The sequence below is a fragment of the Perca fluviatilis genome, chromosome 14, assembly GCF_010015445.1.
Source record: "Perca fluviatilis chromosome 14, GENO_Pfluv_1.0, whole genome shotgun sequence".
NCBI classification, from domain to species: Eukaryota; Metazoa; Chordata; class Actinopteri; order Perciformes; family Percidae; genus Perca; species Perca fluviatilis.
In genome coordinates, this window is record NC_053125.1 from 10,323,953 (window position 1) to 10,346,229 (window position 22,277).

At 40.1% G+C, this 22,277-nt stretch overlaps 1 protein-coding gene across 3 annotated transcripts in view; it reads left to right on the top strand.

The window, feature by feature from the left end:
• Positions 1–20,473, top strand: part of LOC120572686 (dynein heavy chain 2, axonemal-like) — a 102,324-nt gene extending 81,851 nt beyond the window's left edge. For 2 of the 3 annotated variants that reach the window (XM_039822041.1, XM_039822042.1), the window contains exons 76-88: positions 319–505; positions 2,778–2,926; positions 3,168–3,351; positions 4,907–5,097; positions 5,435–5,626; positions 5,863–6,047; positions 7,279–7,513; positions 11,298–11,449; positions 12,408–12,522; positions 17,543–17,719; positions 18,161–18,235; positions 19,260–19,410; positions 19,685–19,839. In XM_039822041.1, the coding sequence (XP_039677975.1) occupies positions 319–505; positions 2,778–2,926; positions 3,168–3,351; positions 4,907–5,097; positions 5,435–5,626; positions 5,863–6,047; positions 7,279–7,513; positions 11,298–11,449; positions 12,408–12,522; positions 17,543–17,719; positions 18,161–18,235; positions 19,260–19,410; positions 19,685–19,839 (2,148 nt within the window). Of the gene's footprint in view, positions 1–318; positions 506–2,777; positions 2,927–3,167; positions 3,352–4,906; positions 5,098–5,434; positions 5,627–5,862; positions 6,048–7,278; positions 7,514–11,297; positions 11,450–12,407; positions 12,523–17,542; positions 17,720–18,160; positions 18,236–19,259; positions 19,411–19,684 lie in introns of all 3 variants that reach the window. The other variant, XM_039822044.1, reaches the window with a different exon arrangement.
• Positions 20,474–22,277: the final 1,804 nt, after the last annotated feature.

Here is a 22,277-nt window from a genome sequence, read left to right on the forward strand (position 1 = left end):
CATCTTATTTGATTGAAGATAATCCAACAGGACAAACCTTTTATTTCAAAGGCTTGGAACACACTAAATGCCCCAAAAGAACTTCTACTGTGAAGTTAAACTTCCTCTTTAAAGACAGCCCATTCATTCACAATGTGTTTCTCCAAGATTTGCATAGCCATTAGGGGATACTTTTTCGTAACTACCTTTCTTCGCCAGTGAATTTCTTAATATCCCTGGGACAGGCCTGGTGCTGTATGATTGGGTTGATTAGTCTATTTATTGATACACTGATGTAAGGATAGTTTGACTACTGATAATTAATGGGTGTGTTTCTAGGTACTTGATAAGGAGGATCAGATGGACAACCCCTGTACCAGTTGGCTCGTAGACTCCAGCTGGGACAACATCACAGAACTGGATAAGCTGCTAAACTTCCATGGCATCATGGCCTCTTTTGAACAGTACCCCCAAGACTGGAACCTTTGGTTTACCAGTGCTGAGCCAGAGAAGGCCGCTCTACCAGGTCTGTATGTGTGTATGTGGAGGTTTTTCTTTATCTTTGGTACTTTGCTACAAAAGAAAACTCATCCCACTAGGAACAATGAAGTTGGAGCATACTCGACTGACATTGGTGTGTTTATTTATCAAACCGATTTGATAAATAAATTAGGATAATAAGGATGCAAAAGAAAGTACAACTATGTAAAGCAAGTACAAGTAGAAGTTTGCATGTTTAAAACCAGATTTCTAAATTGTCAAAAGGCACAAGTAGTAAGACTCTTTTTAACCCCGTTGTTTCTAATTCCATTAGAATCTGGACACAATTTCGTAAACATTTTAACCTGGATCAGCTGAATAGCTTCTCTCCTCTATCCTTTAACCACCTTTTCAAGCCTTCACAGATGGATCAGAATTTTGCTGGTTGGCATCGGCATGGACTGGTTTTCTTTGCTGACCTTTTTGATGAGAATTCTTTTCTGCCCTTCGAAGCCCTAGTTAGAGATCATAATATCCCAAGGTCACACTTCTTCAGATATCCCCAAGTCCGCAGTTTTACCTCCAAACATTTCCCTACTTACCCCAAGCCGCCAAATAAAGACACAACATATGACCTATTAAATCTGAATCCATGGAACAGGGGCCTGATCTCCAAGACGTATGATATTATACATAAGATTGATCTCCCATTACACACTAGAATACGCGAAGCCTGGGAAAGGGACCTAGAAATTGTAATCCTGGATGATGTCTGGGCTAAATGCATCTCCAGCATACACACCTCCTCTATATGTGTAAGGCATGGACTAATACAGTTCAAGGTATTTCATAGAGTACACTACTCCAATGACAGGCTAGCTAAAATATACCCATCTGTTCACCCCATTTGTCCTAGATGCGGAAACTCTGTGTCATTGGGTCACATGTTCTGGTCATGCCCCTCCCTAGTTGATTTCTGGTCCTCCATATTTGACTGCCTTTCAGCTTTATGCAACACATCACTCAAACCCAATCCACTCACTGCTATATTTGGAGTCACACCCTCGGAAATACATACCACAAGAACACAAAGGAGAGCAGTAGCATTCCGTAGTCTCATAACGCGTAAAGTAATCTTAATGAATTGGAAATCTAATAAATGCCCACCCTTCAGGAGATGGATCCAGGAGGTTCTATCTTTACTTCAGTTAGAAAAGATTAGACACACACTGAAAGGTTCTTGTGACACATTCAATAGAGTGTGGACTCCCCTCATCGAATATGTGAAGGAGTTGAATCTCTAACAGCTCATGTTATCTAAGCGCTCTCTTTAGTCAACTGTCTGACTAGCCCATTAATATGCCGCTGTAGAACTGGATCTTTATTTCTTATTTTCATTTTATTTATTTATTTTTACTTTTGCACTCTTGGTCCCATGGGAGGGTGTGTGGGGAGGGAGAAGGCGAGGGCACCAATGTGGGACTGTGTCCCGAGTTTGTTTGTATATGTATGTATGCTCGTTTCTGTGTATTGAAAAAGCCTAAAATAAAGTTATAAAAAAAAGTGAGTTGATTTTAAGGAAGCGCTGTAATTTGTTCCAGGAGTCAGGTGCACTAAAACTAAAAGCTGTTTTTCCAAGTTCAGATCGAGCTCGTGGAACATGAAGTAAAAGCCAGTAAGCAGAGCGAGTCTGATAATGTTCCTCTGAGTAACAGAGAAGTTCTGTATGGTAGTGTTCCAACAAGAGCTTTATAGATAAAGAGAAACCAGTGAGTATCATATATTTTATGGAGAGAAGACCACCCAACAATTTCATAAAAAATACAATTATGCGTACCATAGACATGACCAGTGTCATGTAGAACCTATTAGGACTTTTGAATTGTGTGTGTATACAGTATCTTATACCCGAGTGATGATTAATGTGTTTTCTTCTCTGCTATTTCTGATAACTGACAATTAATTAATGGTTGGTTCACAAAGAGATAGTAGAGAGCAAGAGTGTGTGTGGGTTTCTATGTATGGGTTTTGTGTCTTCTTTTGCTTTATTTCATTAGTAGAATTAGATTTGACAAAGTTGGGTTCTGTATGAATATGCCCCTGCTCAGGGCTGCTGAAGTATATTTCTATCCTACATTTCTTTCAGCCTTCCCTCATTTTATCCTTTGTTCACTACCCTTTTCACATCTTTTTTACACAGCTGCCTTCTCCACATCATGTTAATCATACCTTATATCCTCCCTATTTGTTTCCAAACTGCCATCCTTCACCCCTGAATTCCCTGGTTTTACCGTTCCTCTATGTTTCTTGCCTTCTAGGTGATTGGGAGAATAACTGTAATGAGCTCCAGAAGATTCTGATAGTGCGCTCTCTGCGTCAGGACCGTGTCTCCTTGTGCGTCACCTCCTTCATTGTTAACAACCTTGGCTCTCGCTTTGTGGAGCCGCCTGTTCTCGACATGAAGGCTGTGAGTGTCTGCTGTTATCCATTAAATCCCTGTTGCTTCTTTTGTCTTGAGTATAAGATTTTTAAGCTTTTTAATGCATACATCTCATTTGGGTAATTTTATTTGATTGTAGCTCACTTAAAAACCTCACAAAGCCTATCACATTGTTTCTTGTGTCAAGTGAGTTACACCTCGTTGGCTCATCTATTCTCAATTCCTTTATCCTTCTCTACTGACTCTATTCTCTCTGCCCTATCCCCAGGTGTTGGAGGAATCCACCTGCATGACTCCCCTGATCTTTGTTCTGTCTTCTGGGGTGGACCCAACAGGAGCCCTGCTCCAGCTGGCTGAGGCCTCTGGTATGAGCAAAGACTTCCATGCTCTCTCTCTGGGTCAGGGACAGGCCCCCATCGCTAAGAGCATGATAGAGGAGGGCGTCAAGAAAGGTACATCAATTGCTCTGCCTTTCTTCCTGTTCTTCTGTCCAAGATTCATTCAGTTGCTTAGCAGTGTAATTCACCCTGTTTTCTCCCCGGTTTCTCCCGGTTTTCGGACCCCACTTTGGGAACCAATGGTCTAGGCCACATATGACCACATTCTTATAGCAGTGTAAACGGGTATGTGTCCTGGGACACATTAAGGACCACCTACTCAACTGTAAGCAGAACTACATACTCATTCAAAGAATGAGTCACAGAAACCACTGAGAGTGAATCATGTGTTTAGTTAGTTAGTTTTTTTACGATCGCTATGACACTTTTTTCAATACTTTTAACAACTTTCCTAAACTCTTTACACAGTTAGCACAACATCTATTTGTGTAGGCTATACAATTAACACATTTCTTGTTGCTTTGACACAAAATGCATACAGTTAACACAAATTTAAAATGATTTAACTTCTTTTACACACAAGCTCCACCAAGACCAAAACAATGGATTTTTATTGCCAAATTTACAAATGCTTTCACACTGTATGTCAGAACAGATAACATCATGTTCTAAACCTAACTTATAGGCTAAAGTCAAAGTGAACAGCTGTTCATATTGTAAATTGAAACACAAATATATCCCCTGCATTGTATACATGCATTTATTGAGAAACAGCTGATTGAAGTTATGCAAATAGATCAATCACAGCTGATTCCCTTCTAGGAAACACACTCAGGTGTTGAGGTTCTTTCAATTGCATGATCATATGGCAAAATAGGACGTATTTGAACAATATACTGTAGAAGAACACAGAAAATAAGAAAAATGCCTTCACGTGGGAGAGGAAGAGGAGTACCAGGACAATTCTGTCTGTCTACATTTTTCCATAAACTGTATATTCTATAAAAGCTAAAGGCAGAAAAGCCCCAAAATTTATCTTAAAAAAAAAAAAATGCATGCATTTACTAAACCCAACAAAACAAAAATGTAGATGCTTCAAGAGAAACTGCAGTGCAAAACACAATCTATGATCAATACAATCACTATTGTCTATTGTATTAAGGGCAGACCTGACACATAAAATAATGCAGTTTCCGTAATTCCATTGTATGATATTGTTCTATGATTGACTAAATGTTCCTGTTGGGAGAGAACATGTGTTTTAGAATTATTTGATTTTGAGACATGTTTTGGTAGACATAGTGTATTGTATTAGTGTATTATTGTATTTTGAAAATTAGTGTTGGAGTTTAGTTTACAATGTGTGATTTGGAGCATGAAATTAACGGTTTTGCCAATTGTGTATTGTAGGTGTGTTGGTACGTTAAGAGTTTAGGAAAGTTGTGAAGAAAATTTGAAAAAACGATTGTTAAAAAAGTATTATCATACTGTCAGTGATGTGTATGTGTTTTTGTTCTGGTGCTGCCTGCCTACTACCAGGTAGCATAGTACTTGGGTATTTGATCATCACCACCAAATTACCCAAACACACATCAACAACTAGACATGATAATAAAAAATCTAAACAGTTTATATCCGCTTATCTCAAGCCCTCTTTTTCTCTGCCCAGGTCACTGGGTGTTTCTTGCCAACTGCCACCTCTCTCTCTCATGGATGCCTGAGCTGGACAAGCTGGTGGAGCAGCTACAGGTGGAGAAGCCCCACTCAAACTTCAGACTCTGGCTTAGCTCTTCGCCACACCCTGAATTTCCCATTACCATCCTACAGGCTGGCATCAAGATGACCACTGAACCACCGAAGGTGCATGTGCTCACACATACAGATTTCCAGACTTAAGATATCTACTACACAGGCATTAATGAATTATATACATGTCAACAAATGTGTTCATGTGACACCCTCTATACAGTGTCCAAAATAAACTTTTTTTGTCCACCAGCCAAATGGCTAGTGGATGTTCAGATTTTACCAGCCACTCAATAGATTACCATTGTTTGCTGATGATGAGCAGTGATTAGTGACGTAAGTGAAGCAAATCTACCAGCCACTTGCATATTTTATCAGCAGTTGGCTAGTAGATGATGCAAATTGTGGACCCTGCCTCCATAATATTAACACTGCCCCCTGTTGTCCTCAGGGATTGAAAGCCAACATGAAGCGTCTGTACCAGCTGGTAACAGAGGCTCAGTTCAACCGCTGCTCAAGACCAGTAGTCTACAGGAAGATGCTCTTTTCCCTCTGCTTTTTTCACAGCATCCTGCTGGAAAGGAAGAAGTTTTTACAGCTGGGCTGGAACATTATCTATGGATTCAACAATTCTGATTTTGAGGTCAGGACCTCATCTGATACTGAAGGAAACATTGACAATCGAAGACAGAAATGCCATTCATACCCTGTCAAAAAATTAGGGCCAGTTAGGCTAATGGATAGTTCACATTTCTTCTTTGCCAGTAAATTTTTACTGTTTCTGTCTATATTCTACAGATGAGAATTTAATTTGCTCTTGCTCTGTATCTTGCATTTCAAAGTCAGTCTGTTAATATCATTGCCGTGATGCTCCCCTAGGTGAGTGAGAGTCTGCTGAGTCTGTACCTGGATGAGTATGAGGAGATTCCCTGGGATGCACTGAAGTACCTCATCGCTGGGGTCAACTATGGAGGTCACGTAACAGATGACTGGGACAGACGTCTTCTAACCACATACATCAATGACTACTTCTGTGATGCTGCTGTAAACCAGCCCTTCTTCAGGTAAGACACTGTAATACCCACACATACACACTCACATGTATTCTGCCACATATTAGTGTACTACCAATGTAAGCAGTATAAATTCAAGTGCACACTGTTAATAATTTATTACGTTTCAATAAAAAAATGATGTATTGCGGATATGCACATGCCTAGACATGTAGATTTTATAGTCTTTGAATGCAAACAGTCCATATTTCCCTGGTGGAAGCAAATTGCAGCTGCATTAAAGGTCCCATGGCATGAAAATTTCACTTTATGAGGCCTGCTTATGGTCCCCCAGTGGCTAGAAATGGCGATAGGTGTAAATCGAGCCCTGGGTATCCTGATCTGCCTTTGAGAAAATGAAAGCTCAGATGGGCCGATCTGGAATCTTGCTCCTTATGAGGTCATAAGCTCCAGAGCTCCAGGTCATAAAACTGGAGCTTGCGAGATCAGGACGGTCTCACAAGGCTACAAGGCCACCCCCTCCTCAATAGCTACAGACACAGAAATGGCACATACTAAGGAAAGCTCATTGTGGGACTGGCTCTAGTGGCTGTAATTCTGCACCAAGGCTGAATTTTGGGAAAGAGACCTCAGATACAGTATTAGGCGACCACTAAGGCAGAGGCCACTTTAACTCCCTGCTGAAGCTTTTTGCAGGTTGCAGAGTGCCAGCACCACCAAGTGTGCAATTAGATTATTACAATTTAAGAAATGTCCTTTTGTGCTGTGCCCACTCACATAATTTCTTATCAACCATACTCAAAATATTTAATGGGAAATCTGTTTTTAAAATAACATTTAGTGCATTTGCTTAAACAAACGCAAATTATACAAAGAAGACTGTACATGTATATTTAAAGAATAAGCTTCCCCACTTTATACATTCAGGCAGAATGTGTTATAAGATGGTTGTTTGCAGCTGGGGTGAGGGACAGTGAGTGTCTTGCTGTGTAATGAAACCATTACCACTTCCAACAGCTATTCTCAATAGAATTCATTTAGATATCATCAATACACTAACAAGGTTTTTTTTATATTGCTGTACTTTCATTATTACATCAAATGTCATTACATGAGATGGAAATAATCTACAGGGAAATTGGGTCGTGGGTCATTGTATTGGCAGGAAATAAAATAGTTTTGTTTTTTTAACTTTGTTGTATTATTGTACACCACTGTTTATAAAAAAAAAACATTATATATTACTGACTTTGTATTCTGTCAAACCCATTTTATCTGTCAGGTTGTCCTCCTTAAACTCCTATTACATCCCCCGTGACGGTCCCCAGTCCGCATACAAGGAATACATCAGCATGCTGCCGGCCACAGAGTACCCTGAGGTGTTTGGCCAGCACTCTAATGCTGACATTGCTAGCCAGATCGCTGAGACCAGGACGCTGTTTGACACCCTGCTCTCCCTGCAGCCCCAGGTCACCATTTCCACCACTACAGGGGCTGGGCCCAGTAGAGAAGATAAGGTAAGGGTGGGGGTTGACTAGTTATACACTTAAAATAATTTGCACCATACCATAGTTGAGCAGTATACTGGGCCATACAGTTAGTGTCATTTTTTATTTTTTATTATAGAGTATTATAGTTAATACTATTATAGTAAAACTACTATAGTAGTAAAATTCAAATTTTCTCTCCTCCTAATCTAGCATCATTACTCTTTGCAGCATTAAATTTGAGGACACAGTCCGTGCCATAGTAGGAGCATGTGCTCAATAACTGAAGGGGGAAATATAACTGAACCTGCTGCATACCAAATACAAATGATTTTGAGATTATCATCATGTTTAAAAATATTTAACTATCCAAGACATATATTGCATGTAATTTCAACAAGATTGGATCTCCTGTAATATCCCACCCAACAGCTCAGCCTTCTTTCCCTGCATGGTCTGACGGTACGCTAAATTTAGGAAATCTCGATTCATTTTTTATTTAATTTTTTTAAAGAAAGCTTTTCATAGTTGATTTTTGAATCCTGATAGGCATCTAATAATATCTAACCTGCCTGTCAGAATTCTCTTGATTACCTTGGAAAGGGCTATAGGTTTGTGGTCATCACAACAGAACACAGGCATTTGGAGTTGTTTTACCACGTTAACCAATCTGGATAGTAAGAGTACTAATATATCCAGTTGAGATCAGCTGCTTCATAGCAGAGGAGTATTTGGCCTGGCACATAGATAAAGGTTCTCTCTGGCCAAAGATTGGACTGGATGTTAAGGATAAAATCCTCTATCACACAATTTTATATCCCAACATCATATTTTAATGTGGTAAATGTTTTGGTTAATTAATTAATAAAATTGAATTCTGGCCAATCAAACATTAGTCTCAATGGCCTAACACACCCTGAGGTATTAAAGCAATAGCTACATTGGTATAAATGGGATGACAAAATCTCTGACGGTTGATGGTCTGTATCATTATATCACCCAACCCTATTCTGGATCATACTGTACATTTCTGCAACATAATTGGACTCAGCTGCAACTTGATATTAGCCAAAGGTTTCACATGTTTAGACATGTACCCTGTCAACGTGTCTGTCAGATATACACATACTGTATTCTTTCAGCATTGAGGTCAGGGTAAAAGCTAGTTGCAAAAACATCTTAAACTTAACTGCAGGTGTATTTCTCACATCCCCAGTAGTTAGTTTTTTCTCCTCCTTGTTTGGATGGCGTTTGTGTGGATTAAAGGATGGATACCCGAACCGAGCCCGACAGTACCCGACGGGCCGGGCTGGGTTCGGACAGATATTTAGAAATGATGTTCGGGTTCAGGTCGGGCTCGGTCACATCAGCACGATAAGGCATTTAACATTTTAAATTTAAAAAAGCTTATTATGTAGGTGCGCGCCTGTGTTAACGTGCGCTTGTTCCCGCTCATCTGTTGACATTTCCGAATGCCTTCCTACAGTTGCTTAATAAAAGTGGGCTTTCCACACAAACAAATGTACATGTGTCATTATTATGAGAAAAAAAAAGAGATTTTAACTGTGTCGTGCTCGGACATGAATATCTTAATGCCTGTCGGGCTCGGGCCGGGTTCGGTTACTGCTCTGTCGGACGCGGGCCTGACTCGGACAGAAAAATGCGGCCCGATCCGCACTCTGGATCATTTACATCTACAGCTTGATCACAAGCTAACCCTTTTTTTTTTTTTTTCATTAACCACGCCATATAAAGTGCCACGAAGCATCTGTGATTGAGATATATTTGCCATGGCTGTAGTGCCATTTTTAGCCTGGTTGTTTCTGAAGCAGATCAGTCAAAACTCAGATCAGTTAATAGTTAGAGCTGGAAAATCCTCTCTTCATGAAGCCAATTGCCATATTTTACAGATTTTTATCAGCAATGCTGAGATATCCATATGGTTACACAACTCTGGCAGACGGTCATCAGTGTAATAAGATACAGATCTAGGAATCTGTGCTCCTTTATGGAGAACACTGCACTTTTAACTTTTAGGACAGGTCTCTGGGTTTGTTATGGGACTTTCTCGTGTCTGTGTGTAAAAAGTACCGTAAGCGGCAGCTGCCACAGACACAGTGAAGTGCATGCTTTTCCATGAAGCTACAGTAGTCAGTGTTTTATGTTTGCTGCAAAGAAGAAATTTAGCACCTGTATAATGCAACGTTATCACTACTTCTCACGACAAAGCTGGAAATGTAACCCTAATCTAAATGAGTAGTCTGTATCTGATATAATGTAATATACACTGATTTAAGGGTTAGATACACAGATACACAGAGTTTGTTGCTAGTGCATACAGGCTCTGCATGCAAAGCACACTCCCTATCACAATTACATTTTTTTATCGATTGCTAACATGTATCTGGCAATGCTAAAACCACTTTTTCAAAGCTCTTCATACAGTCTGCATTAACAACAGACATCTTGGCTAAGCAGTTAATCTCACCTCCAAAACTCACTCAAACCACAAAACACGTCCTACATGTCTCAAAATAAGCTCAGTGGACCAAAATACTGGCAACTATTGACTCAAAAAAGCAAACATTTTCACTCACAACACACTGACCTAAAAACACTTACAACAGGAAGCATCACTTAAATGGTGAACTTTTGTCTTTATAATTTGAATGATTTTTCACATAAATCAGTATTTCATTATAGAACAATATTGGCACTTTTCACTTTGACTGTTCTAAAGCTTGGTTAACAAGAATGAATCAGAAATTTGCTTTAATAAACTTACTTTTTCCTATATCTGTGCATATAATAATTCACAGTTGTGAACACTAAAAAGTTGAAACAAAACAAATCCTGAAATTCCAGTGCAATAATAATAAAAGAAACAACAACAACATGTAGCCTGTGGTAAAATCACTCATACTGTACAGTACTGTTAGGGTTCCTCCCTCTCTTCTGCATTTGGCCACAGGTTCTCATCAACATCACATCTTATCTCCTCTCTTTCAGCTGTTAATTGGAATGATTACTTTTTTAATTTTAATGTAAATATTCTGCTAAGACTTTCTATATATTTCAGTATGCTTACTGAAGAAATAAACACAATTTGCCATTCTGTTTTGAATGTGTTTTTCACAGTTTTGAAAACGGTGTGTTAGCATTTGAACAGTGTGCTGCAGTGAAAAGGTGTTTTGCAGGTGTTGGAGTGTGAATGAGAAAAGAGTTCATGGATTTTGGTGAATGTGGTCATTGAATGCATTTTGTGTGAAAGCAATGAAAAATGATTCACAGTTTGGTCCACATAAACTTCTGCTTCGCTGACTGTGTGATGAGTTCTGACAATATGACTTCAGTTTGGACCCATGCATGTTAGCAAAAAGATTTTTTTTTTAATCTTCATCAATTTATCAAACAACCAAAGCTGGCCCTGCTAGTTGTCGACAAACAAACTAAAATTGAGTGAGTAACACAAGGGGAACAACATAACGGAGCCCCCTTATTTTAGAGAAGCAACATGCATGCATTATTAATATCATTGACTTTAGCCTAGTAGAGTAGTCACAGCATTCACTTGCTGTCTTTGTATAGCATTAAAGTTCAAGAAAGGATGGTTCACATACTGTGAGGATTTTTCACCTTTTTAAATTTTTATTTTCTATGCAGATATACTTCCCTACAAAATCCCCCCAGTAATTCGAGAATGATTAATTATTTCCACATAGAGCTATTCAAGTCATCTGGTAAAATGTATTTTGGTAGATGGTACCGATATCTGGGCTGGCCAATGGAGTAAACATTTGCAATGTGCTTTCAGGTATTAGAGCTGTTGGCAGACGTCCGTGGGAAGATCCCAACAGTGATTGACTACGAGGGCACCAGGTCCCTCCTCCAGGACAACCCCACACCTCTTAATGTAGTCCTGCTGCAGGAGATCCAGAGATACAACTCTCTGCTGGACACCATCATGTATGAACTCTATTTCTATGCATGTGTGCGTGCGTGTGTGTCTCTCTTTGGGTTTGTCTGTCAGAATCTCCAATGGCCATGTGTGTCGTAGGTACTGTACCTCAAACGGGATAGGGATGTGCGTGTCATATAGTATCAGGTACAAATGGTTCAACTCTCGAAGAAAGAGGGCTGTGGTTTAAACTTAGATGAAAGTAAACTAAATGTGAAATAATGTAGGATAGAGGGAGGAACTATGTGAGTAAGCTAACATTTAGCAGAGTGGCAGCATAGCAAATGGGAGTGGTTATTAACCTGAATTACTCCCTTAATTTAAAAAATGTTAATGCAAATATTTTTTGCAATTCGTCATCAGTGAATAATTAGACTTGCAGGTTCGGGCTCACATAAGAACTTAATCTCAAGCGTTTTTATATTGTTACTCTTTAAGCACCAGGTTGTTTTCAGGTTGCTAGTTTAAATAAAGATAATAGAGATATTAAACGGGCATGAAACAAATTAAACTGTATTTACAGTGTATTAATACCATATAGGTGCACAAATACCATTCTAATGTATCCATAACCTGAAGTGAGATTAAATGATAGTGACTTGAGAAGACCTAAGCAATTGGTCAAAACCTTCCGAGATGATTTACCAGCATGTTTCATGCCCTAATGGGGTGGTCAAAATGGGTCAATGGTCAAACCATCACACAAGTGGACAGTATCTGACTGCAATGCAAACATCAAAACCAGTAATATTAAACGGAAACCTGCTACACAAGGAGGCACTAGCAAAGTTACTGGCAAAGATGCAAATCGGCAACAATCGCCAAATAACCCAGCCTGTTAATTTGTACCTCTGTCTGAGTGCACAGTAATTCCAATACATCAGACTAGGAAGCAGTGACTTCTAAACACCTACAATAAAATGGGTTGACAGATTTGTGCTGTAACTGTGGATGTTTGTGTGTTAGTTCATCCCTGGCGGAGCTGGAGAAAGGGATCAAAGGTTTTGTGGTGATGTCATCCAGCTTGGAGGAGATCTTCCACTACATCTATGACGCCCGCTTACCACCGCTGTGGGAGAAGGTACCAGACACACACAGCGCATCCACAATGACCCACACGATCTCCTTAAAGGTGCTGTGAACATTGACAACTTCTCAGTCCCTCCCCCCTTTCCGCTAATGCCCAAAACGGTCTCCTAAGCCCCTCCCCCCACAAGGGAGAGTGAATGTGTGTGCATGAGCAGTGATTGACACGCAGTTAGGACCCCCGGCCCTGATTGGTGCATCTGATTTTTGCAAATCGCACTACAGGCTGCCAGAGGAGCCATATATATATTTTTTTTTTAATTACCTGCTTCATGTAGTTCTACTCAAACACAGGGTCAATTTCAGCAAATATGACAAATGAAAGTTAGTGTTATAAGTCTTACCTACTGCACCTTTAAGTCCTCCTCTAAGACAAGTTCTTTTGAAGTTACAGAAAATAGAAGCAAATATGCTTTTCTGCCTTAATTTATTCTCTGCATTCTCTGGTTATCTTTTCTCTGCTGTTTGAGATGTAATTCTTAACTTCTTACTTCTGTCAGACCAAATCGCCACAAAAATCACTTCTGGTTAGACAACAAAGAAACTTAAATGATTTTTTTAATCTTTCTGGTTTACTTGGTAAACAAATGAATTGCGGAGGTATGTGAAATCGGTAAACTTGTTTATTGTTGTTGTCATTTTCAGCCGTAACTGTAACGTTTACAGATATATAGTTAAACACGGTGGTTCAACCTATCTGAGGTTTCTGCTATGCTTATTTTCTGTACTGTGTTGCTTTGCTAGCGTCTTTGATAAACCAAATCTAATGTTGCGAACAAGAAAGAAAATGACACCACCCAGTTGTACTGGGTGACTGGGTGGTGTCATTTTCTTTATTCTGTGGCCCAACAGGTAAATTAGGTCTCCAACCTAATGTTAACGTTTTAGTGCGTAACTTTTTTTATATTAATGAACATCCGTTACATTCAAGCCGTTGCCAAATGAGTTGATACAAAGCTAATTAAGATTATCGGCTGCACACAACTCTCTGGATTTCTGTGTTTAGAAATTGGTCGTCCCACGACTTTCGCACGCAGAAACTCAAGATAATGACCTCTTCTGAAGAATTATCATGTTTTTTTAATCCTCTGTGTCCTCCTTGGCTACGTAGCAACTGTGTGGAGGAGGGGTGGGGGTGAAGCGTGATCACGGAAGGCTTGTATCATGTGGATACACCGACCGAATTGTTGTCATTACTTAGAATTCCTCATGGGGATGACAGAAACTACACACTATAGCTTCAATGAAAGTGTTGACATATGAAAGCATTAAACATGCATTTTTGAAAAATTAGATGAGAGTATATCTAGTTGTTCCTCGTCCCCATTTGCTCAGCGCTGCTAAATTTTATGTATGGGACACAGGAGTTTTCTACCCAGAAGTTATTGTAAACAAACATTGTGATTAGGTCTCTACTGCATGTGTGCTGCCCATGCAGTATGAGAGGTGAGACCTCTTGAAGTGGGAGTTGAATCTGCCCCTGCTACCTTCCTTTTATCTTACTTCATAAAGTGGGCAGACAAAATATAATGCAGAAGTGCTCCTAGGATCAGTAATATTAAGAAAGCTGCTCTTTGGAGAATTGAGTGGACTTGAATAACACAAGACAAAAAGACTATGCTGAGTAAGGATTAAATTATGAAAAGACTGTTTTTTCAAAGCATGATAACATCCAATGTAAACAATGAAAAAAATCTAGCATTTATTGGTTTTGCTGGATTGATCTTTGTGATTGCGATCTGATCAACACTAATCTATTCTGCTCCCTTCAGCCAGCCAAAAAGCTGCAGGCCTGTCTCTGTACTGACTCAACGGTCTGTTATTAAAGGTGTATTTATCTATCACTCTGCCTGGCTGCACAGACACACACTTATTGTTCTCCTCTGTTCAACTCCAGACACACACACACACACACACACACACACACACACACACAGTGTGATGGGATGGGACAGCATTCCAGCTGTAATTCTGTCCAAACACTCCATTCTGGCTTCATTATCACTGGACCTCTCTTTACAGTAGGGAGAGAACACAGGGTGCTGTCAGCCTGGGTCAAGGGGCTAAACAAGATTCTGGCTTCAAATGTGTGTGTATAATTGTGTGAGTTAGTGTGTGTAACTGTGTGCGTGGGGGGGGGGGTGTAGTGTATGGCTCAGTGGAATGTGCCCACTGAACAGTGGTCATTCAGGACAGTTTGTGTTTTTTTTTTCCAAGTGTCTGATTGTCCTTGTTATGGGCTGTGCCTGAAAGCATGTATGCAGATGCATGTGTATGTTTGTGTGTGTGTGTGTGTGTGTATTTATGAGTAGTTATATAGTATACCTTGGCCCTCTGTGGCTGAACAAAGCCACCAGCTGTAGACTTATCGTAGTGTAATAAGCAACGTCAACCTTCCAAGGCCTGCTCCACTTTCCTTAAAAGACCCTGAGCTCATTGTGCTTTAGACAGCGGCTTATTACTGCTGGATGTAGTGTGTGTGTGTGTGTTTGTGTGTGTGTGTGTGTGTGTGTGTGTGTGTGTGTGTATGTGTGTGTGTATGTGTGTGTATGTGTGTGTGTGGGGTGGGGGTGGAGGGTGGGGTGGGTGTGTTTCCTTTTATAGCAATATTGGACAGCTATTAGGGCTGCTGTCTCCAGCTGAGCTTCTCTATTCTATTGACGACTTGCTCTATTTCTCTTATAATTCTCTTATTCTTATACACATTCTTTGGTTTACTCACTGTCTACTTCATCTTCATCTGTATCTCATTTGATTGTCATCTTCCTTATTGTGTTCCCTCCATTCTGCTCTCTTCATTCTCTCAATCTCTTCATGCCTCATCTGGTCTAAGCAACAACAGCAGCCCCTCATAGACTCTCTGTCCATATTTTTTCCTTCATCCCTCTCTTCTCCGCCCCTCCTTGGCATGGCAGCCTGTCATTAGTTCTGAGCTCACAGACTCATGGCTTTAATTTTGGCCTGCCTGCCTCTCTGTCTCTGGCCATTTTCTATCTGGTTTCTTCACAAGGCTCTGCTGTATGTGTGTGTTTCTGGGGTAGAGTGTAGGGGCTGTATAGCATGTGCATGTTAAAAAATATGGAAGAGATAACCATTATGTGAATGTACAGTTATAGCGGGTAATGACATGTCACTGATGCCTTGGTAACTCCCTCCTGGGTGGCGTGTGTGTGTGTGTGTGTGTGTGTGTGTGTGTGTGTGTGTGTGTGTGTGTGTGTGTGTGTGTGTGTGTGTGTGTGTGTGTGTGTGTGTGTGTGTGTGTGTGTGTGTGTGTGTGTGTGTGTGTGTGTGTGTGTGTGTGTGTGTACGTGTACGTGTACGTGTACACATGCCATAAAGAGTTGGTGTGTTGTGTAAATTAGTTGGTTACTCTAATATGTTGGTGGCTCTCCAGGCCCTCAGCCCAGGTTGTGTAACCATACTGTACAGTCTTGTAGCTTGTGTCTGCATATGAGCATCAGGCAGAGTATGGAAACAAACAACCGAAAGTACTGTACGTGTACAACATACAGTATGTACAGCCTTCAGTCTAGAAGATGATCTGCTGTGGACCAGCTAACAGGCAGTCCAACGTTTAGATATAAAGCTAGATACCAGGCAATAAAGGGCTGAAGAAAGTTATCAATAGCATCCTTAAGTCAGTTTGAAAAAGAAACAGGTGCCAGTGCAAAAATGTGTAAATGTCAGTGACATAAGCTGATCTGTGCTTTTAATTAGTCAGTAGCAGCATCATTTTGCATTTTAAAGTCTGTTCTCATTGTTTTTTTAAAGGCAAGAGAGTTGTGATATACAGCAATCATGATGTGATAAAAGCAAGGCACAATTAATAATGATAAACTCTATTTATAATTTATTTATATAATTGTATTAATATTCCTGAAGTGGAATAAAGAGTTCAACTTAAACACTGACGTGACAGCCACCACCTCCACTCTAGGAATCTACTAAGACTGACGGAGCACTTACAGTATATAGACCTACTGGCAGACTTCACAAGATTGAAGAATGGTGAATTGTTAAATGGGGCCTCGGCAGTGCCTAAATCAGACAAAGCATGCAACACATAATTAAGATTTTCTATTTTTTTTTTCATGTACTAAATCATGTTAATACTACAATGCTTTTTATGCCTCCGATAGCCATTGCCATAGGCATTATGTTTTCAGGTTGTCTGTCCGTCCATCCGTCCGTCTTTCCTATTCATGTGTCATAATGTTCTTCAAAAACACTTTTCTGGCCATTATTCAATGCCATAACTCGGGAACAGAAGGGGAGACATTTGGTCAGATACTGAATTGGTGACAGTTATCTTGAAACTGGTGACTGTTAAGATCTTTTGTGCTGGTGGGTTGAAGATGAGTGTGAGCATCCACGTTTTGAGAAGAAAAACCTTTTTTTTAGTTTGTGTGCCTTTTATTAAATTGCTTCGAAGTCTTCACTACAAATATGAGTCTGGACAGACTTGGATGTAAACTGCAACTGTACTGTGCTGGTTGCTCTCAACAACAAATCAGTTCAATATCAGTTACTTGAAAATGTAATCAGTGCATTAAGGGATTATACAAATAATTATTGATCATTCTTTCACGTACTATATAATACATTAGATACCATTGATATAACTATTTGTAACATGTCGTCCCCCCATCTTGCATCATGATTCTCATTTAGTAGATTCTTTTTAGATTTTTGTTTATTTTCTGTGGTTCTCTACAAATCATGTCAATATCAAATCAACCAAAGGTTGACCAAAAGTTGTCCTATTAGAATTTAAGCATAACTATGTTCACACCTCACTTGAGAATTTTCACACAGTTCTCCAACACCACACCTGCATTATGAATGGCTGCCAACAGCTAAAAGCGTGAAATGAGTGTAGATTTTCCATGTCTGTCTCTCTCTCTCACTGTCACTCTCTCTCACTCACTCACTCACTCTCCCTCTCTCTCTCTCTCACACAAACACACACACACACACTCTCTCTCTCTCTCTGCATCACTCTCTCTGTCCACTAGGCGTACCCTTCACTGAAGCCCCTGGCAGCATGGACCAGGGATCTTTGCCAGCGAGTCAATCACTTTGCACACTGGGCAGAGACGGCAGAGCCCCCCACCTTGTTCTGGCTCTCCAGCTTCACCTTTCCCAACGGTTTTCTTACCGCTGTGCTGCAGTCCTCTGCTCGACAGCACAACGTGAGAGTTCACACAATCACATATACATAGAGACAGTTACACTACATTAAGAAATACTGCTTGTATTGTCTTGTTTGTGAATAATGGCCATATCTTTTGAAAGGATCTCATAAGCCAAACCCATTTAACTATTTGATTCTACAGCTGAAGATTAAACTTTAAAAAATGAACAAAATCAAAACTAAAAGATGTTCGAATAACAACAGCTAAAATTCAGTTTTGATAGCTTTTACTGTCCATTATGTTCTATTTAATTTTCACAGAACACATTATACACCCTTTTTTCAGATATTAGTGATTAGTGACTGTTTATTTGAATTAATAATACGACTCTACAGTACATGCAATGAATAGAAATGTCCTTGTTTGACTTTTGGACCTGTAATAATAACAATATATTGTCCATCTAACGGTTAAGATTGTGTGAAACTGTCCTTGCAGATATCAGTGGACACGCTGTCTTGGGAGTTTATAGTGTCCACTGTAGATGACAGCAACCTGCTTTATCCCCCCAAGGTGACTCCCTATACAAACGTTTCTATTTACATAAAGATTTCCATAAACTTACCATCTGACCACTTTTTCTGAGCCATTAGCTTTTAGCTGTCATCGGCACTTTCCATCACATTTTTCATTTCTACTCAAACATTGTTTTTTCCTGAAAAAAACGTATTTACATTCAAAGCAGCACGCGGTTTTGCGCCTCTCTCCTCCCAACCCTCAATTCTGCTCTTGCATTTTAATTCTGTTACAGCACTTTAACAATTCAAATTTTCACATTAGTGGAAATGTTTTAATTTGTCTTGTTGCTCTCACTTCAGAATGACTGTTATCGTAGCTCTTTATTTCTTACTCACTTCATCTTATTTCACTCTCTTCTGTGTATCAAGTCCTCTGTGCCTCCCCTCACTTCTCTCCTTTTTCTCCACTTTACTCTCCTATGCTACTCCAGAACCAGTGTGCACTTCCAGCCCTTCCTGTCTTTTGTGCCGCTTCCCTCTTGCTTCTTTTTAGCTGACTCTATTTCCTTCAGTCCAAACCGATCTTTCTTTTTTTGCCTCTCTTCCTTACTCTCTGCCATTCTCATCCTCCCCTCCCTCTATCTTATTGTGCCTTGTCTCTTCTCCTCGCTTCTCTGACCCCTCTTCTCCCCATCGTCTTTCCCATTGGCAGTTTCTGCCCCTTCTCTTCCCTCACTCTCTCCCTCATGATCTACTGCTTCCCATTCCTCTCCCCCTTTCCATTATTCCTGCCCTATCTCCTGTCTTTCTCTTTGCCTCTTCCGTCTCTCCTCCTTCGTTCTTTTCCCCTGCAGCCTTCCCTTTCCCTTCTTTTCACCCCTCCCACTTCTTTCCTTTCAGTTTCATTAACTAATTGGCATAGCTGTTTGTCATAAACATTTTTTTCAAAGCTGTATGCAAAATGTCACCTCCAAACAAGTGTTTATATATCTCGCTTTACCCTTCTTTGATTGCCTCCCTCCCCTTTCTTCCTTGTTTCCCTGTTTATTCCCTCTCCTCCCTGTCTCTCCCCCCTACAGGATGGAGTATTTGTCCGAGGTTTGTACCTGGAGGGGGCTGGTTGGGACAAGAGGAACTCCTGTCTGGTGGAAGCTGAACCCATGCAGATGGTCTGTCCCATCCCCACCATCCACTTCAAACCTGTTGAAAACCGCAAGAAGGCAGCCAAGAGTGAGTTGTTAGGGACTTTCTTTGTCAAGGATTTCCTTACTCCATCCCAACGTCTTAAAATCTTCCTCTCTTTTTTGTTTTATTTTATTTTGAATGATTCATCATTGGTTTCTTTTTTTTTTTCATCGGTTTGTATATAGTTTGTAATGTAATGCCCTGTGGTTTCACTGTCTCAAATACTGTCTGTCTTCTTGCCTGTCTGTGTGTGTGTGTGTGTGTGTGTGTGTGTGTGTGTGTGTGTGTGTGTGTGTGTGTGTGTGTGTGTGTGTTGTAGGTATGTACCTGTGTCCATGTTACTACTTCCCGGTGCGTTCAGATGGGGCAGGCCGGCCATCTTTTGTGGTCGGTGTAGAACTTAAATCTGGAGCTATGACCCCAGATCACTGGATCAAGAGAGGGACTGCTCTTCTCTTGAGCCTGGACAACTAAAGGCCTTAAACACACACACATTCACACTTACACTTTTTTACTGCTGTTTATATTTATTGTTTTAGCTGTTTATTACTTTATATTCTTTTTTTTAATAGAATTTGATATTATTCTTATTTGTGATAGCCGAGTATGGGACAAAAGGCTCCAATAGACAGCAAATGTATTGCATTCTCACCTGGGCTTTAACAATAAATGGATGCGTCATTCTTTGACGCTTTGAAGTTGGTCCCACACAATTCTAGTAAGGTCTCTTTCTCTTCTCTTCTCTTTCTTTCTTTTCTTTCTGTGTCCTTTCTCGGCTGTCAGCCTCTTCACTGACCTGCATCAGTCTTTCCATGCTGACCCCTTTTTACTCTGCTCAAACATAGACCTATTACACACCGACACCTACACACACATACACAGGGGATAGTCTACTGTGAATTCTGTTTTACTGGAAACTTGCTTCTATGCAACATCTGGATCAAGTGACTGTCTGGTCATGTAAGTGTCTGTTGTGCTCATTGAATTTCTTGGTAATCTAATATGCTGTTATGCATTGTGTGACGTAAGCCATGGGCTGTAAAAAAAAATATGTAAAAAATATGTGCTTAATTACATCATAAAGAATGAGCTCTTCAGTTTTGGAATACATTGACTTTCCAATGTTTTTACAAAGCCCATAATATATAATGTTTTGTTGTTGTGCACTTATTGACCAGATAGTTCTGGATATACAAATCAGTTACAATCTTTATTTGAACAAAAGTCAGTTACTGCTAGTTTTCCATCCTTAAACCAAAGAATAATATTTTCATTTTGTGAAAATTAGATTTGTCTTTGGTTTTGCACACTTGGATACACAGAATCTTTCACACAGTAACAACACATACACACCAGTATCCAGTTAATCCAGTTAATCAAGGTGAGGTAAAGCATATTTTTATGCTAATATACATTTCCCCCAAGCTAAAAAAACAAACAAAAAGAGGACAGAAAGAGACTGAAGGAGAAATGAACCTATTCAAACAAATGAATTCTAATGAAGCTTCACACAAGACGTTTGGAGTCGGTCAGCGTTGTGAGAGAGAAGGTCTGGACTTCCCCGCTGGAAAGGACTCAGCCCAAACTCCTGAAAGGGAGGGAGCGAAAAACAAGAGAAGGACCCTGGAGAAAGTGAGCCGGGAGGAAGAATGGTCCAGTAATGAGAGAGGGGAACCAGAGAGAGGGGGGCCTGAGTTCAAGGTTGTATTCAGACGTAAGGATTGTCCCTCTGAAAGACTGAACACGAACTTCCTCAGGGTTTAAGAGCCTCTTTATCAGACCCACGTCTCTGTGTGTGTGTGTGTGTGTGTGTGTGTGTGTGTGTGTGTGTGTGTGTGTGTGTGTGTGTGTGTGTGTGTGTGTGTGTGTGTGTGTGTGTGTGTGTGTACACACACACTGGTGGTCTCTGGTTGGGTGGCAGCTTGGGGGGGGCACTCATAGCAACATGCTGAATTCAAATTCAAATTGGCCTATTCTCAGGCCTGGTTGTAACAAAACTATGAGACTGTTTTTTATGTATAAAAGCATAATAAAGCAGCTGAAATGAACTAGAATGTAAATGTAGCGTGGAAACCATTTAGATATATTTGTTGTGTGCTTGTAATTAACATTCCTGTCGAACAATTGAATTGGATTTGTGTATTCCAGCACAGGAATATAGCATCCAGTATATGTTTTGTGGCTGCTATGGTTCAAATAAGTGCAAACTTGCATTGTTTATCATCTTGCAAGCGGCGGTATCTCTGTGTTCTAACAGTGGAGGTCTTATTTTAGAGCCAAGGTTTTCAAATGTTCCCAGTCAACAGAAATATTCCTTTCTTGAGGGTATTTGAAGCCAACTTCTTCCATCTGCTTTTCCAATCACAAACTGTAAAACAGCAGCTTCTAAAATTCCTGTTTTGAGGAAGTCTGGACATTTATTGAATATCTGTGATGAGGGAATCCAAACTTTTTCATCTAATAAGGACCTTTTGAAAACTATTACTGCTATACTACAATACCTCTACAGACCTGTAGACTAAAAGTCTTAAAGATGTGTTGCCACATTTTAAAATTATGCTTTAATTTGATTTCCCAACATGCTCTTGCCCTAGTTTTCAGTTTCTTGGGAAATGACAGGGATCCAACAAGACTACCAGACATCTCCAAAACACAACTTTTGATTCCTCAAGTGGCTCTTGGCGCCTTCAGTAACTACCTCCAACCGAGTGATTGACTCTTGAACCAAATAGGTAAAAGGGGAAAACCTGGGGTCCAGTTGTTCTCCATTGTATTGTAGTTAATAAAGGGATTTGGGCAAGTTGTACAGTGGGTTTGCCAGTCACTATGGAGGCGGGGCAGTTAATGTCCGAGACTCTTCCACCGAAAATAAACCTGCATGAGGGAAGAGAGAGAAAAGGAGAGGAGGGAGG